Here is a 19,516-nt window from a genome sequence, read left to right on the forward strand (position 1 = left end):
CTAACAGCACCGGCCGCTTGAACAGGTGAGTTCGGGACATTCATACAAAATTCTGCGCCGGCCGATTTGCCAAAACCCCGAAATTGTGACATGTCTTTGATGCGCGACGCAATACGCCGCGTTGCACAACAACTTAAATCCCTTCAGGTGAAAGATCAGGTGAGCAGGAAGAATGCTCCCTAAAGGACCAGAAATAAAAATAAATACATACATATAGTTTTGGATGGGAAAGGTGTCTTGAAAAAAGTCCTTCAATAGTCTCTTCATTTAATAATCAAAAAGGAACCCAGTCTGTTATGAATAAGATGGTAATCTGACTTTATGAGCCTGGAGAATGGGTCTGGAGCCCTTGGGTTTGCAGGTCGTTAAAGTGATAATACAGATTCTTTCTAAATTGGTAGTTACTTCTATTACCAACAAGCAATGTGGAGACAAAAAGTATTGTGTGTGTGTGTGTGTGTGTGTGTGAGTGTGTGTGTGTGTGTGTGTGTGTGTATATATATATATATATATATATATATATATATATATATATATATATATATATATATATATATATATCTTATCTTCTTCTCCTTCTTCTGCTTCTATCGGCTGCTCCCGTTAGGGGTCGCCACATATATATACTGTACATAAAATGTAATAATAACATTGCAATAACATTTTGCCTTTTTCGGCTATTTGTGTATATATGGCAATTTTATTCATTTTTATTATTTTATTTTTTACTTTTTCATCTATTTTATTTTTATTCTTTTTATATATATTGCCAATCAGAATAATTGTGAAAATCACATATCATTCACTGCGCTGCTTGCCCTAGTAGAAATGTGTGCAAAACGTGTACGTGAATAAAGCGTTGACCTTTGAGCCCAGCGAGGTCTCCCTGATGATACAACAGAATGAATTCCTACATCTTATCGGCCCAAACCGCGGCTGGAATGTGAGGAAAGGGTTTAAGAACACAAATGTTTGTTTTCTTTATAATCAATTTGATTGTTGATTTTTTTATCAATTATTACATTTATTTCAGAATCAGAATCAGTTTATTCCACCAGGTGTATTTACATAAACTAGGAATTTGTTCTGGAGAGGTTGGTGCGTTTCACTACAGACGATAATTGTTTAAAAAAAAAAGTTTAACAGCCCAAAACATTTGGAATAAAAATAATAAAAAAATGAAGTAAAACTAATTAATTTAATAATACAATTAAAATGGTAAAAATATATAAAAATTCTGGCTGCAGGAACAAAATTAATAATTGAATAGAATTAGAGTATACATTTTTTTTTATCACTATCCCAATGCTGAAATTGTTCTACTGCGTATTTTTGTTAGAAATAAATAACCGATAAAAGTTTCGGCTCACGCTCGCGAATCAATTCACATGTGATGAGCAACAACGATCAATGTAAGTTCATCCAGTTTGTTGCACAGCGAACGCAAATTAGAGAGAAATATTCCCGGCAACAGTGTTCGAAGCCCGGAGATGAAGGCGGAGACTCGCGACGCGCCGACGCGTCCCCCTCTCCTCCGGCGTTTCATGGTGTGTACAAGGGAGCGTGCGCCTTTCACCACAACGCCCAGTAATTCCACAGATGCGGCGATGGAAGTGGGAAATAAACCCCACAATCACAGAGGGAACGTCCTCAAGTGCCGAGGTCCCCAACCACCGGCTCGCGGCTGCATACAGCACCGGGCCATGACAACGTGGGCAGGGTTTTTTTCCAGGAGCAATCTGCTTCGCAGCAGAGCAGGAGCAGGAAACGGAGTAAACAAAATACTCTGAGAAGTTTTTATTTGCTTTGTTTGGAGAAAAGATCGCTGCATTAAAAATTTGAATATATTCGAATATTAAAAAAAAGAGAAACATACAAATTTTACCGTTATTATAGAGGACGAGAGAAATGGTCAAATATATTTAAATGTACAGAACATACAAAATGCAATAAAAAATTCTATTCCATCTATGATTGAATTAATTCAGCCCATGACCGTAAAATAAAACTCTAAGGAACAAAACAATGGTAAATGTTCATTGCAACAACGTGACTTCATCAGACATCTTGAAATAGTTCAACATAAGGCAGCAGTCTAATCATCCAAAACGTTACCGTTCTGCTCATAATACGGGGAATGGACGCGCTTTCACAGCTTGGTGAGGCTGCTAACACATTACACGATTCATCGTTCCCATCCATATTTCAAATACCACGCCTGCTTTGGGAATGTGAGTTGAGGAATCAGCCCTCTTCAAAAGCATTAAAGAAACCACCGCTGCCAAAGGGTCCCTGAGCAAGGCAGTGAGCCCCCCAACCAGTCCTATCGAGCCGCTCAGTGAGACACACAACTGTAATAATTATACAGTAAAACCAAATATCATACATGCTCAGCCACTTTACCCTGGTGTGCGTGCGTGTGTGCGTCTGTGTGTGTGTGTGTGTGTGTGTGTCACCTTTTGTTTTGCTCCAGACTACCTCTTGCTAGAGCACATTCCAACTAGCAACACAATGGCCAGCGGTTTCCAAGGTTACTGGAAAGTGTGCGTGTGTGTATATGTGTAATGAAAATGGACTTCTTCAACTTCTTCTTCATGCACCCACTTGGTCGTCCAGCCCTCCCAAGGGAATCGTGGTGGATCGCGGTCAAACAGATACACACCAGTTGCCTCTGCAAACACGACACACCATCCCGTTCAGCTTCACGTTGAAGCCTGATTCATGCCGCTGCGATCACCTTGGGAAAAACCGTTAAAAGATTCCACCATCATGTCGTTCCATCCAAATGAGGGTGTCTCCAAAGGACACCCTGCATGTTGGTCGACATGCAAGCGGCGAAGCAGGATCCAGGCTTCAGTTTGTCGAAGTTCTGATGTGAGTAAACAGAACGACCACACCTCTATGCCGCGATGAACAAGGCTGGAAGGAATCCGCGCGTACACACGTGTACACACGTGTACACACGTACACACACGTACACACACGTACACACACACACACACATACACACATACACACATACACACACACACACACACACACACACACACACACACACACACACACAAAATCACACCCACTCTGTAGCAACACCAAACGCTTCCCAGATGAAGTGTAATCACAGTTTGGACAGTGAAGCACCCGGAGGCTTCTCCTGCCATTACATCACCGGCGTGCACGTGAACACACTAGTGCCTCCATGTTTCCTGCAGGATTTTGACAGCACGCACGCACACCAGAAGCGCGCCTCCCGGCGCGCTGTCGAGATCTGGGGGGCATGGGCTTCTCTGTGACCCACAGTTACCCAGAACCCCCTGCGGCGCGTGGCTCCGCGGGGATGCTTGTGCGCAGACGCAACTAGTGCGTCTGTGTTTGACAACGGTCCATCGCGATTCCCTCGAGAGGGCTGGACGACCACGCGAGTGCATGAAGAAGCTGAACAAGTCCATTTTCAACACACACACACACACACACACACACACACACACACACACACACACACACACACACACGCACACGCACACAAGCACACAAGCACACTAATATGGAAGGGGGTGAGTGTGAGTCACTGGGCCTGACTGGAAACAGAATTTGGGCGCTCCGCAGGGCGGGACACTGGGCGCTCTCCTCAGCTCATCAATATTCCAAACATATCAGTCTCCCAACGCTGTCACAGTCACTCGCCTGAATGAGCCACGAGAGGAAGCCGCTGGCGTGTTTACGCGGATGCTCACGCTGCGGTGGTGAGGGAGGACGTGGGGGTTTTGCACGGAACTCTCACCACGTGACATCAGCACCTGATCGCAATTATTTGAGCGGATCGCAATCGTTTTGGGAAAGTCGTTAAAAGATCCCACAATCACGTTTTTTTTCCCGTCCAAATTCATGAGGGGAACTTTGAAGCGTTTATGGAAATGTTGCAATAAATAGAATGTGAGCTAGGCGCGTTTCCGTCGGTTGGGTGGAGGAAAATTGAAGGCCGACCCAAATGTTTATGTTCTAATATTTTGTCACGTCCCAATATTTCCCGCCGATTCTGCAATGTGCAGACATGTTTTATTAGACTATTTATTTCATGTCAGTATTATAGTGGTATAGACGGGATATTCTGCTCAGGATATGGTGGGTGGAATGAGCGAATAATAAATTATTCGGATATGTCAACAGGAAGTGCCAAATGCAGCAGATTTCCCTCGACGTGGTAAAAATGGTCTTCACAGGTCCCCAAATTTGGACTCGAACCCGACGGGTCCCACTGGAACCGACTACCCACTTCCTAGGCTAAAATTGTTTCCGTAAAAGAAAGAAAAATGATTCCTGTATGAACGAATAATCGAATATTCAGACCCATCCCTCATCAACCCATTACCAGTCCAACCGGAATAATTAAAGTGCACGTAACGACCAAAAGTGAAGCAGGCCTGGCTGGTATTCCGCAACAGGCCGGGAGGGGGGATGAAAGAAAGGATCCATCTGGCAACCCGCGTTACCCTGGCGACCGGGAGGGACATTCTCTTTGTGTAAAAACTCTTCAGCAAACTCACATCCTTCCTGCAAAACCAATGTGCCCTTCCACCCCCCCCCCCCCCATCCACCCCATCCATGACCCCCAGAACAGAACGGCAGGCTTTCCAGGAGAGGAAATGGCTTCCGAGAGCGAGACGGCGCCCAGGCCTCTCGCACGGAGGGTGTTTTTTCGGCCTCGATTTCGGGTGCAGTGGACTTGAGATCCAGGTGGGTAGGCGTCGAATTATGAAAAACATTGAAATATAAAAAAACACCAAAACGTTCTCAACTTTTAATCACTCTGTTTAACTCTGAACAACTTGGACGGAACGGAGGAGTTTGGGTTTTCTCTTGCACTTTCCTAACGGTTCCGTGGGGGTGATTCAAATTTATTAAAAGCAGACGAAAAAAAAAAACGTTTAAATACATTTTTGTGCACAGTTTAGGGGTGTATTGTGTAAAATATTCTAATGTTTGCTATTTTACAGCTCCACCACCATGTGAATGCCTGTCTTTCTTCCCTAGTGTACGACACAAGTTTTCTTTTAGACCGCCGGGTGAACTCAAGATTCGAGAGGTCCACTCGGGTTCCGTGACTTCTGATGAAGATTTGATATTTTACGTTATTATATATGCACCTCTGCACCTCGTTACTTTACTTTCCAGGGCCGCACCCTGAAAGTCCACGAGTCGTGTCATCAGTCGGAAACCCGTCCGTCGACTGAGATTCTTCAGGTCGAGCAGTCGTTTTTTGTTTTTTTTTTCTTTGCTTTCCAGTCGGCGTGCAGCAGTAACGGGATAAAACAAATATAAGTTTACAAAAATGCACAGGGATAACATTTCAATGAGGAATTATCAATTAGGGGAATCATAAATATATCTTTTATGTTTGAGAATCATCCACATCCATGCACCCTGATCCTCCAAAACAGCTAAAAACAATGTGTTTTTAGCTGTTTTATTTGGAAGAACGGGGACTGGGCACGAGTCGGGTTAGGTTTTGTTACAATTTAAACGGTACTACTACTCTGACCGACACTGCTTATCGACCCGGTACTTTCACAGTACTCCCATCGTCTTTTTTACATTTTTACAAGAAAAACTTGAAAATGAAGGGCAATGGAGAGAGAGAGAGAGAGAGAGAGAGAGAGAGAGAGAGAGAGAGAGAGAGAGCGGTGTCTCTTCTGATCATTACGAAAATGCTTCTTTGGGCAAATATCTTAATATCTCATTGCAAGTCAGGAACAGGTTACAACGCCTAAATAAATAGAAAATCAATTTCCTTGATTTCTCCAACACCGTTAGCGGTGCCGTTAACATCAGAGCTTATCGATACGACCGCCCTTAATAATTTAGCCATGATTAGACTTTTAAGCCACAATTCCGCTACCCTGTCAGATTCAGCTCTTTGTTTTCATGTAGGGTTGAAAGTATGAAAGTGCCGGGCCGCGTTGATAATTCTAAACGACGTGCAACCAGCTACTACGGCTCACTCTGAAACCGAAACCCGAGTGCTGAGGAAGACTTTCCACTCAAATCCAAATGGGTCATCACCATTTGCTCCTTTCTCTTAAGTGCCCCCGTGAAACCGGATCGCTTACGGCATGTTGTGCTGGTTATGGTGGAGGTGGGTGGATAAGCCAAAAAAGCGGCAACCGGTGGTGAACCTGGCTTTGGCTGCTCCCCCACTGTTGTCCGACGTGCGGTTGGGGTTGGGCTTTTAAGTAAACACCAACCAAAGCACCAGACCAACACGTCCCTTTCAAGACGTGTTAAGTGTTTTACGAGGCGTGCTCGTTTTCCAACGGATAAGATAAGGCTTTCCTGACAAATCACCCAGAGAGAGAGAGAGAGAGAGAGAGAGAGACAGAAGAGAGGGAGGCAGGCAGTCAGAAAGAGCGAGAGAGAGGATGACGATGTGCGAATCGTCTCCCTGAGGACCGCCGTCAGCCGGTGAGAGTCACATGAGGCCGAGGGCACATTCTTACAGCACCAAAGCCCGGCGTCTTTGCCGGTCGCCATCTTAAACGCAGCGTGACGGTCTGGCCAGAGCGGCGGCCGTGGCAGGGTAATAGCTCCAGGGCGCCGCTCAAAGACGCCGCAGCGGGGCCGGACGCTCCAGTGCGAGTTGGAGTCTGGTCCCTCGGTTAAACGGCATTTTTTTTCCCCCCCAAAAAAACCCTCAGGCGCCGAGCTGCCCCACATTGTCTGAATGCCGACACGATGCCGTCATGATGTTGTGGGCCGTGTCCCGAAACCGGGGAAGCGGCATGGAGGCACCCGTCAAAACAAGAAGCCACGGAGCACAAGTGACGTAGAGGAAGAGCTGCACCGTAAGAGGCGCCACGCATCCAGAGTTTGGGTTTCTTGGGGTTTCGTCTGCACCGCGACAGGACTGCCCCTCCCCCCGGCTCCGCGGGGAACCTAACACAAGCGGGGTTTGTGTCCGAGGACACCGGGACGGGCGGGGCCGTGCCGAACGTGTACCCCACCGGCGCCTCCACGCTCCTTTAACCTTCAAGGCCGCTCTCCACGTCGGACCGTACGTCTTTCATCATTTTCACTCAGCTCATTCTCTTCTCAGCTTCATCTATCAGTGCAACACCAAAACCTTGGTGTTTTGTTTTTTTGCATTTTTTGGTTTTTTTTACAGTGAAATCGCAGGAATCTGAAACGGTTGCGAGTCTGCTCCAGAGTTACAAAAAAAGAAGCTGTGCTTTGGCTTGGGTCCCAGTGATCTATGAAATAAACTTTCAATTCCAAATAAACAAAGCGGCGGTGCAGCCAGTGCCATGAGCTGGTTCTTCTCAGGGAAGAGGCGACAGGTTTAGGCGGTCTGTTGATTTGACCGTTTGATACCCAAAAGTCACAACGATTCTGCAAAATTGCAATCTGTGGCAAACACTGCGGAGCTTGGTTGAATGTGACCCGTTGACCTGCGGGTTCCCGTATCTAACCACGACGATGACCTTCCACAAACAGGACACCAGATTGAGATTTTAATCTCCGGGGCGCTCCGTTACTGGAGCCAGCGCCGGTGGGTTCAGCGACGTCGGCGGCAACTTCTCACCTGAACAGGACAAGACCTGCACAAGAGACAGACTTTTGGCACGATGATTTAAGTGTTTACGCCCCAAAGAGGACGAGTCGTGAGTCTTTCTCTGCGGGCGCCCGTTGCTTGCTCTCGTGTCTGAGGAAGTGTCAGTTGTCGTGGGGTTAACCGCAAAGGAAGTCATGGTGCTTTGCTGCACGGCTTCCAAGTCTAAGCAAATAGCTGAGATGATAATGGAAAGTGACTACTAACAGTGACACCACTAAATGTACCATGAACCGGTCGATGGCTAATTCTGCTTCAGTATAAACTAAGCTGCTGCAGAAGACTCACCCACCTAACGTTACCAGTCATGTTACCGTCACGTCGTTGAACCGACAACCAAACACTTCTCCTTCGCGCTATCTCTGACTCCGTCTTGACACCCGGACACACACACACACACACACACACACACACACACACACACACACACACACACACACACACACACACACACACACACACACACACACACACACACACACACACACAGGGACACACACACACACACACACACACACGCAGGGACACACACACACACGCAGGGACACACACACACGCAGGGACGGACACACACACGCAGGGACGGACACACACGCACACACACACGCAGGGACACACGCAGGGACGGACACACACACACACGGACACACACGCACACACATACGCAGGGACACACACACGCAGGGACGGACACACACGCAGGGACACACGCAGGGACGGACACACACACACACGGACACACACGCACACACATACGCAGGGACACACACACACACACGGACACACACGCACACACACACGCAGGGACACACACGCAGGGACGGACACACACACACACGGACACACACGCACACACACACGCAGGGACGGACACAAATAATAAAATAGGATTAAAAAAATTACAATTAAATTGCCAGATATATATCTATAACAATATCTGTAAAATATATAATTTGTAGACTACGCATACAAATTGCCAAAAATACAAAACAGAAATTGTCTGATTGCTGCTAATTCTGCTTCAGTATAAACTAAGCTGCTGCAGAAGACTCACCCACCTAACGTTACCAGTCATGTTACCGTCACGCCGTTGAACCGACCAGCAAACACTTCTCCTTCGCGCTATCTCTGACTCCGTCTTGACACCCGGACACACACACACACACACACACACACACACACACACACACGGACACACACGGACACACACGGACACACACGCAGGGACACACACACACACACACACGCAGGGACACACACAGGGACACACAGATGCAGAGACACACACACCCGCAGGGACACACACGCACGCACGCACACACACACACACGGACACACACACACACGCAGGGACACACACACACACACACATGCAGGGGACACACACACACGCAGGGACACACACACGCACACACACACACATGCAGGGGACAGACACACACGCAGGGACACACACACACCCGCAGGGACACACACGCACGCACACACACACACACACGCGCAGGGACACACACGCAGGGACGGACGGACGGACGGACGGACGGACGGACGGACGGACACACACACACACACACACACACACACACACACACACACACACACACACACACACACACACACACACACACACACACACACACACACGCGCGCATTCAGGGCCATTACAATTTTAAATTATATATTACTATATCAGTATCACAATATATTAGATATAACTAAATCTAAATGCTATAAAGTAACAAAAAACCTTGGGATTCCCTGGTCTTATATGAAATATATCTATTTGAAGGTACATTTTCATATACTAGGCATTTCTTATAGTGAGGGTTTGTGCACTTCAGTACAGACCATTAGCATTAAAAAATAAAAAGCTTAACAGTTGAGGAAAAAAAGGAGAATAAAAATAATAAAATAGGATTAAAAAAATTACAATTAAATTGCCAGATATATATCTATAACAATATCTGTAAAATATATAATTTGTAGACTACGCATACAAATTGCCAAAAATACAAAACAGAAATTGTCTGATATTTAAGATATACTTTAATAGAATTGGTCTATTTTAATCTATAATGGAAATTAATGTCTACATTAAACAAATGTAAAGAACTATCAGATTGCATTGAATCGCACAGAATTGTTCCGTTTTAAAGCAGCACTATGAAACTTTTTCTATTTGGGACTTGGCGCCCCTACCATTTCAGAGAGCATTTGCACTTCTACGCCACTGCTGTAAAATTCGGAGCGGTGTCCGAAAATAATTTTTTTTACCGGACAAATTTGAACCTTATCGGTCACGTTAGTTTTTTTAACTACCTGGAAATACTACGTTTGGTTTAGACGAGGGGCGGAGCCTGGGTAGAGCATGCAGGATGAGACGGAATGACGCTGCAGAGTTTTAGCCACACCCAAGATGGCGGACGAGGCTACCGACATATCTTTTTAGGCGTTGATACTCCATGTATTTGGACGTAATATAAACGAAAGATTAGAAGCAGTACGAAGCAGCTACGCTACCGGCTCATGAAAGAGATGTCATCAACAGGCGACACGCCCAATCTCTGCCTGTGAATGTTCCAGACAATCACCTGTTCTGTTCACACATAATGCTCAATCTGACATTATGCCGACTTTGTACTAGGGTGCTGGCTGGGTAATGTCCCATACACATACATCTCCTCAGGGTAATGTCCAGATCATCTCAGGGTTGAAGTGCATGTGTGAAAGCAGCTTCTGTTACAAACGCAGATATAATATACAGCTGGGTTACAGAGCCCCTTGCTCGGACCTCGCCACTTCCCGGAGCTGTGGCTGAGTACTCGCAGAGCCACGGGGAGAGAGGGCACAGGGATCAGCCCCCTGCAACCGTTGTAGGTACCAGATGTGCTCGGCCTGGCAGATCGGCTCACACACGCAAGTCAGAGGGTGAATCAAACCCTGTGGTGCAAAGTTAAAATGAGGGCCAGCGCGTGTCGGCGCCCCATTCGTCCGTCTCGCCACACCTCGGGGTGGTGGAGCGGCAATGTTTTGTATGAGCATTATTACCACACATTTCGACCGACAATTTTATAATTTATCGTTTTTTGGTTTTTTTATAAAAAAAAACCAACAGCAAAAAAAACTCAATTACCAGAGCAAAAAAACAAGGAAGTGACATTACATAAAGCATAACGTACCTTTCCCGTGGTTTCATACCCTAACAGAAGTTCATAGTGCAAGAACATACATTTGGGGGGTTGGGTTGGAATGAAAGAGCTGCCATTCTCCATGTTACAAGTCAGTGTAACATCAAAATGATTTTGAAGCTGTTATTTTAAGGTAAAAAACGTTACATAGCATTGCTTTAAAATGTATCGTCCATGAATCGTATGGTAGCCCATGTATCTGGATTCATATCGGATCATCTAAGAAGGGAGAGATGCACACCCCTAGGTACAGGTTGATTATTTTGCTCCCATTTTCTGACATTTTTGCAACTTGTGCTCCTTAAGCATCTCCGCAAAGACCATCTGGCAGCCGGGCCTCGCTGCAGGTCTTAAATCAGCCGAATTATGCCTAAATTACTTTAGTATTGCCTTGCGGCGGAATTCCCATTTAATAAATGTTCAAAAAATGTCGGAATCACAATGCAGGGAATTAAAGAGACGCTCCCTCGAAGGCCAGTCACACGGGGACAAGGGTTCATTCCTCAGACTTCACCCGAGGGATGCAGCGGGGGATGGAGTGGAGTGGGGGGGGGGATTCTCCAAATTCCAGGGAAGACCAGGTCTTGGTGAGTGGTTCAGCCCCTTCAATCAATCCCTGTCAGGCCCCCACCACACAAACCCCCAGCACAGCATGACAGCATGACCACCACTGCCTACAAGAGGCACTCTGTTTTGGGTTGCCGGTAAGGCTGGGCAATGTGGAAAGTCATAAAGAATTTGACATGATATTAATATCCAGCGTGACATCTTGTTATGAATTAAAAATACCATGTTAAAGATCCAGCTGAGGTTCCTCACATCGCTATATGGTAATTTGGAGTGATACCAGACATCATTTTCTAATGTTTAAGAACTCATAGCGGTGGCATAGGTTTTGTTTGAACACTGGTGGAGGAGGGGGGGTGGACACATTAAGTGGCACCCAAAAGAAAAACCAAGAAAAAAAACATTTGCAAGCGCCAAAGAGATAGCAGCAACAGCAAAAGGAGGCTTCAAAGATGCACATCACTATTAATGAGGATCCAATCAATTCTGTCTCGCTCTTAATGTAGAGTCAAGAAACAGGAAAAGAAGGGAAACTTAAACCTGGAACTTTCTATATCTGTGCCATGGATGACGAGTGTGCAGTATATTAGAAAACAGCAAGTAGCCTACAAAAGGTGTGAGTGTGTGTGAGTATGCATGTGTGTGTGAGTATGCATCTTGACCTCCGTCTCTGTGCAGAAGGAATGGGGGCAGGCAGCGGGGACCGTAGGCCCTTAGTCTGCCACATGAATAACAAGCATTCAGCACAGCAGACACCACACACACACACACACACACACACACACACACACACACACACACACACACACACACACACACACACACACACACACACACACACACACACACACACACACACACACACACGGGATGTGATAAAGCCATTTTTAGTTCCGAATGGAATCGTTTATGGGTAATCTAAGCAAAAATCCGGTGTAAATATAAAAAGCCGAGATTGAACATAAGCGTATTTGAGAGAGAGCGACAGGAACTGATGAATATGCATTTTAACACACAGCTCAGATTAACCACAGGTCGTTTTGGAATCTTCCTTTTCCTTGGGGGTCTGTTCAGGCTGCTCTCGGGTCACTTTGGGTCAGTTCTGTGTTTTGTTTAGAATGGACAGGCCAATGTGGTTCAGACTAGGAAAGCCATGGGTCCCCTATGGCAGTGGTTGCAACCGTGGTGATCGTTCAAGAGGCCCCAGGGGCCCCCCGGCGAAATGGTTAAACATTAAACTTCACTATTATTCCATTTACCAGACGTGAGCACCGTTACAGGATGTACAATAATGACTGTTTGGATCCCTGTTTCACTGTTTTCTCCCCGGACTAGAGGTCAGACAGTAAATCGTACAGGATCTAACCACACAAATACGCTCAGATTGGTGTCCAGCGGGGTCCATGGCTGCCCAAACGCATGTCAAATAGAGGATCCTTGAAGTGAACAAGGTCGAGAATCGCCGTTCTACCGGTTCGTGTGCTCTCCTGTAGCTCTTTGGACCAGTGAAGACCTCGAGCAGCGCCAGAATCGAATTTAGAGACACACACATCAGAAATGCCACCAGCCATCCCCAGCATCCCTCCATCCCCCTATGAAAGGCAGATTGTTGGGTTATTTCTGGAGAGGCTGAGAGGCTCTGCAGCGACAGAGGAAGTAGCTGCCCACAGACGGGCATCGCTGGCACGGAAACAGCGCTCTCTCTCTCTCCCTCTCTCTCTCTCTCCCTCTCTCTCTCTCCCTCACCGGCTATCTGTTCGCTCGCCTGCTCTAGCCCGCGCCCTAAAAGCTTTCTGAAGTGTCGCCTTCATGACCAATCCGTTTTTCGGAAGTGCACCTGCTGGCTGTTTGATGTGCGCAAACACACACGCGGCCGCAAGGAAGCGGGGGCAAAAAGGCGCATGTGCAGGTTCGTGTCGGTATAGATTTTCACCTACTCCAACCACAGAAGAAGAACCACAATGCAGGGCTATCTTTACATTGTCATAGTTACGCGTCGTCTTTAAGGCTGCGTTAGAGTCATTGTCAGAAACGTTAGAGCTTGGCAGACTGCTCAGTGCCTCTACCTGCTTGGTTGCAATATCCAACACCAACAATCATCTCTAACTTCCTTAGATGGGGATTTGAATTAGCTGTTGATAAGACACTCAACATTTCAATACTTCTTACTCAGACAACCTTTAACTATTTAACAACTGAACGCAACAGATTTATGCAAGTGTGTAGATTTCCCACTGGCTGGGAAACAGGTCTCACAGGCCACGTGTGAAAGTGGTCATCATGGTTTTCCACACCTGGCTCTGGCCCTGGCACAGGCTTGGGTGTTGGAGGACGGAGGGTGGCGTTGGTGGAGGGCCTGATTTAGACCTAGGATGCCCTGCCAGGGCCTGCGGGTTGTCGCTGAGCTGAAAAAGTCGAGGCCACCGCAGCATTCAGCGACACCCTTCTGGCTGCAAGACGGCCAGATGGAGTTAGAATACAGCCCTGTGTCTGTGTTTACAAGGGTGGGTGGGTTGTGTGTGTGTGTGTGTGTGTGTGTGTGTGTGTGTGTGTGTGTCTCTTCCCTCTCTTGAATGAGGGCCTCTGCACAAAGCACGCACACCCCTTTCCTGACATTTCTGGGGTTTTTTTTGAGAGAGCAAATACACATGAACCGGGGAACAATCTGGATTCTCGCTCTCCATAAACCTCCCTCGGGTCCTCTTTTGTACTTCCTGTTTGGCCCCCGGACGCCGTATCCTAGTTCTGCGCACCGCGGAGGCTTAGCAGTCAAAACACAGCGGCGCTCCACAACGGGCTTTGACCGGAGCCCCGCGCTAAGACGGCCACGCCCCACACACAACTGCGGATGCCTCCCCCCCGGACCATAAGCGGCCATCTTGGCTCCGGAGGAGATCCACCGATAGCAGAAGATGAGGCGGCGGGGCCGAGCACAATGCACAGCAACCCGACACCCGGCGACGGAAAACGGAGGGCTCCGCCCCGGGGTCAGCATCTCCGTCGGAATCGACCCCACCCCGTTTTAGAGCCACTGCCGCCTTGATGAGGGAACCGATGAGGAGACGCTGGTCCTGGTGCGAGGCTTCTCTCGCTGGGCACAACAAAAACAAACCGGCGAAACAATGATGATGTCAGCCCTTCCAGACCTGTCAGCACCCACGCTTCCAAAGATTTCCACTGACCGTAGGAAGCAGCGGTGCAAACCACACCGTGACTGACAGCAACATGCGCGCACACGCACATGCGCGCGCGCGCGCACACGCACACGCGCGCGCACACACGCACACGCGTGCACACACGCACACGCACACACGCACACACACACACACACACACACACACCATGCACATTCAAAGGACGCTTTAAATATTCAGACGCAAAGAGAAACCTAACTTAGAAGAAATAAGAAACAGCATTCCACGCATACCTGACATGCTTTGCGGTCCCTTCTTGATTTGCGCATGGAGGACTCCAACTAGTTCTTTCAATCAATTAGCAAAATAACTGCAAATGCGACACAACGCAAAGGCCTCGCCGTTCGATCGCAGCTGCCGCTCACAGCCCGGTTGTCCAGACACCACGGTTCCAACACCTGTTCGTGGCTTCGGACTGAACCCGGCATCCTCAAACCACGCCCGCCGTGCTTTATTGCTTATCACAACCGTGAAGGGGACGCTCTTGATCTGACGTTAAGGCATCCAGAAAAGAAAACGAGCGAGCCCGAGGTGCACGCAATCGTAGCCAGCGGCCTTCCCAAACCCCCGCCAGATCAAGCCCCCGTTCTCTTTCCTGATCTCAATATTTGGCGACGCCGACGCGTGCAACCGTAACTCAAAGACTCTGAGCGCGTCGATCAGACTGCAGCGAGCCCACTCGGGAGAGTAGTTCTCGGGACTCACTGCATCGATTGATGAGCGAGATTAGAGCGGCGGCGACTGTGGCGAGAGAGGGAAACCCGTTCGTTCTATGCAACACTATAAAACGCGCCCCCGGCTTTGAGATGATACAAGTCATTGACAGTAAACGCCTCGATGTGGCGGAGTGTCGCGGGGGTAACTGAGACAACCATCATCGCCCTAAAGTGTTCCATTTTGCGGGACACCAGAAGCCTCGATCCCCGGGCCGCCGGGGCTTTCAAGTCTGGCTCCCAGATGCGTTTTACAGGCCGGTTCTGCTCCGCGTTTCGCACAGAGCGGCGGCGCAGAGCAGGAAGGGGAGATTCTGTAGCACTTGCAACGTCAACGTTATAACATCCTGCCAAAAACCCCAGAACCTGTTTACTACCTCCTCACAAGACGTATGCAGTTAAAGGGATAGTACTGATTTTTTTTTGATAGCAGTTCATAGTGGAAGGCAAGGTTGCACCGCACAAATAAGCCAACTTTTGAAATGCTGGAAGGTGTAGTTTCCTCATTTAACAGGAGCTCGGCTAGTTGATCCCCTCTGCAGACTTCCGCCGAGCTAACACAGTTAGCATGCAGAACTGGAGTATGCTTTTAGGTAAGAATACTACTAGCTCTTTACATCATCGTCACAAGCTAAAAGCCCGGCACTTTCTTGCTTTTAGAGGTGGGAGAGTTGTCATGTTAGGATTTGCCTCGTCTGAATAAATCATGGACAAAAACCCCCCCACTATAAATAAAAGAGTCCCACGTTACAAGTTTGCGACTTGCTACACGCCTCCATTGGACGAGGCAGGTTGAATATTTCATGATTATCGGGCCATTATACTGCACAGATCTAGGCCAAGGCACACACGAAAGCGGGGCGGGAGAGAGGGAGGGGGGGTTCAGCTAACGGTCCAAAATGCTCCCCGCACCCAGAGAGTGGGACGGCGCTCCTCTGGTCGGCGGGGCCGAGGGGGCTCGGGGAGGGGCAAAGCCATCTAGGTTAATCCATGCAAAAACAAAGAAAGCGGTTAACAATCCTGCCTTGACGAGCCACTGTCCCCGTTCAAAATGCACAAAGTACAAGTGTCCCATGAAGCCGTGGCTGCAGCGTTAGCATCAGGGTGGACTCAGGAGGGATGTTGCAGGAGACAGTCCTGCAGGTGACCAAGTCAATTAGATCTCATCTCAAGTGTCAGCTGGAGAATGTCACTTCCGACACCAGCAGTGACACTTGCAACAACTATTCAAGATTAACCCGAGAACACTGCAGAGAAAGAGTTGTATCAGGTCAATAAATCCCTCTAGGTTATATATATATATATATATATATATATATATATATATATATATATATATATATATATATGTATATATATATATATATGCATGAAAACTTGCACAATTTCATGTGAATGTTGAATTGATTATTTATTGTTATTTTTTAAGTTTGTTATATACAGCCCAAAAATACATGATAAAATAAATGTCTGAATAAAAAATAGGGCTTTTTATTTTATCTTTTAGTCAGACATTTATTGTATAACGTGTTAATTTTTTATTCGTTAATTATTTGGTTAATTGCTTATTGCCATTTTTCTCAATTTTCCTTTTTATTACTTTATTATTGTTGCCTTTTTGTTCTGATGTGTGTGCCGCTGTAAACACCGCAATTTACTAGCGCAGACGGATAAAGCATCTATCTATCTATCCATCCATATATCTGTCTGTCTGTCTGTCTGCCAATCCATCTGTCGGTCTGTCTGTCTATCCATCTGTCTGTCTGTCTAGCCATCGATCCATCCATCCATCTATCTGATCTGTCAGTCTATCCATCTGGCTGTCTGTCTCTCTATCCATCTAGCTGTCTGTCTATGCATCTATTTGTTAGTGTATACATGTGTCTATCCATCTATCTGTCTGACGGTCTATCCATCTATCTATCTGTCTGACGGTCTATCCATCTATCTGTCTGACGGTCTATCCATCTATCTATCTGTCTGACGGTCTATCCATCTATCTGTCTGTGTTTACACCTGTCTATCCATCTGTCTGTCTATCCATATATCTGTCGGCCTGTCTATCTATCCATATATCTGTGTAAACATGTGTCAATCCATCTGTCTGTCTATCCATCCATGTCTGTTTGTCTGTCTGTCTGTCTTATCCATATATTTGTATGTCTATCTATCTGGCTGTGCCTGTGTACATCTGTCTATCCATCTGCCTGTCTGTCTATCCATATATCTGTCTGTTCATCCATCAATCTGTCTGTCTGTTTGTGTATACATCTATCTGTCTGTCTATACACAGATCTGTCTGTCTGTGTGTGTATACACCTATCTGTCTGTCCATCTGTCTATCGCAGCCAACATCTCATCCACCCTCGGGGCGACCCGGGCTGGGTCCATGAGTGAAGTTACAGCAACTCAACCTTACCATTCCCTAAGTCGCCTTTTTATTCAAAAGTCGTAAAAACAAGCACTGGCGTGGAGCGGAGCCATTGACGTGGACACTCCTTCCGTTTGCCGAGAGAAATGCGGGACACTAGCCGCCGAGCTAGCAACTAAGTAGACTAATCCCGCGAGGCCTACACGACCACGGCCTCGAGTAGGTGGCGGCGCCCGGAGTGGCGCTGCCGAGCCGCGAGGCGGGGCGCGACGCCGCGCCGCGCCGCGCCGCTCCGCTCCGCTCCGGCGAGTCCCCGCCTCCCTCCCCGCCGCTAGCCACGAAAGGCTACACGCTAACGCCAGCACCCACCTCGCTTGTCGAGGTCGTAGCCGACCACGACGAAGTAGTCGGCGAGCCGGGCCATCCTGGAGCTCAAGGCGACGGGGCTTCCTCGCGAACGCTTCCTCTTCCGCGGTTAATATCCCATGCAGGTCCGACCGGCGAGAGACACATGACGGGCGCCAGTAGCATCCTTCCAGCTGTACCCCGCCGCCATACTGTCAGTCTGCCGGGCCCTGACAGCGGAGAGCCGAGTCTGCGCAGTGGGAGCCTGGGAGGGAGGGGCCGGAAGGGCCCGCCGGGGCCCCACGCCGCGGGGGCCGCGCCGCGTCGTCACCCCACAGCCGGGCCCCCGGAGAAGAAGGTCCGAAGGGTCCAGGGAAATATACTGAGAGGCTTTAAAGGAATGATAATCCTTTGAAATGAGTTGATTCTTTAAGGTCAATATTTTCATGGCAACCCACGTTTCCAATTTCAAAGCAAATGTAAAAAGAGTGAAGAATAGATTCTGAAATAAAAACAGAAAGATTTGAACATTGTTGTTCAAGAAAATGATGTTTAAGATGTTTTGTATACAGACACTGTCAGTGATAATAGCACGAAATACAAATTAGAAGAAAAAAGAAAAAGGAAATGAATATCACCGTAAGAGAATGATTATTACTACAAAATCTTTTTCTTTTTTTTTAACTCCTCATGGAGATTACCATTTGACGATATCGATGGCTCTGCGGAGCCTGACACGGGACGTCTGTCACGATTAGGAAACTGAGGAAGATACAGAAGAAAATAAATAAATAAAATAAAAACGCACCGTTTTTGTTTGGGGTCTTTTTGACGCAGTGGGACACGGGGACGCGCAGCCGAGCGGAGATCGCGCCACCGCAACGCCAACGCCACTGCAACGCCAACACCACTGCTCTACACCGGCCTGTTTTACCAGTTGTCAGTCTTAAGTCAATTCTAACCTCAAATGATTGCCGGACAGGATTTAAAGTGTCTGATGAAAATGTAAAATCGTAAGGAGATCCTGGCGGTCAGCCCCGGCGTAGCGGCGCCACTGCCGACGGGGGTTACCGCGAGGCAAAGGATCATGGGAGTAAAAGCCCACAAATAGAATTAAAAAAAAATGTTTTCCCATAAGTTGTCATGTAGGAAAAGACCTCAAAATGAACACTGTACGCGGCTACTTGATTACTACAAGCAAATTATTCAAACAGCATTTGTATAGGAATGATTTTGATCATTATAAGCAGTTTCCACTGTATATATCAACGTTGCTCCTAAAAAATATATAAAATGATGTAAATACAGATAAGTCAAGATAATCTGAAATAGGATAGAGAATCTTAAATGTTTTGTTTAAATATATATATATAATATTATATATGTATATGAACACAAATAAGGATAAGCTCTCTCCGTCTCTGACTCCCTCTCTCGCGCGGTTTTTCATTGCAGCGTCGGGTGGAGAGATAAGGAGGTGTGAATGGAGTTTGGAGGGAGGGCGGTTTGGACGGGGTTTATCCCGGACATCCCTC

At 47.3% G+C, this 19,516-nt stretch overlaps 1 protein-coding gene across 2 annotated transcripts in view; it reads right to left on the bottom strand.

The window, feature by feature from the left end:
• Positions 1–18,169, bottom strand: part of sbf1 (SET binding factor 1) — an 87,418-nt gene extending 69,249 nt beyond the window's left edge. For both annotated transcript variants that reach the window (XM_080022382.1, XM_080022381.1), the window contains exon 1: positions 18,006–18,169. In XM_080022382.1, the coding sequence (XP_079878508.1) occupies positions 18,006–18,060 (55 nt within the window). In that variant the 5' untranslated portion in view covers positions 18,061–18,169. The remainder of the gene's footprint in view (positions 1–18,005) is intronic.
• Positions 18,170–19,516: the final 1,347 nt, after the last annotated feature.

This window comes from Zeus faber (assembly GCF_960531495.2).
Source record: "Zeus faber genome assembly, chromosome: 21".
Lineage (NCBI taxonomy): Eukaryota > Metazoa > Chordata > Actinopteri > Zeiformes > Zeidae > Zeus > Zeus faber.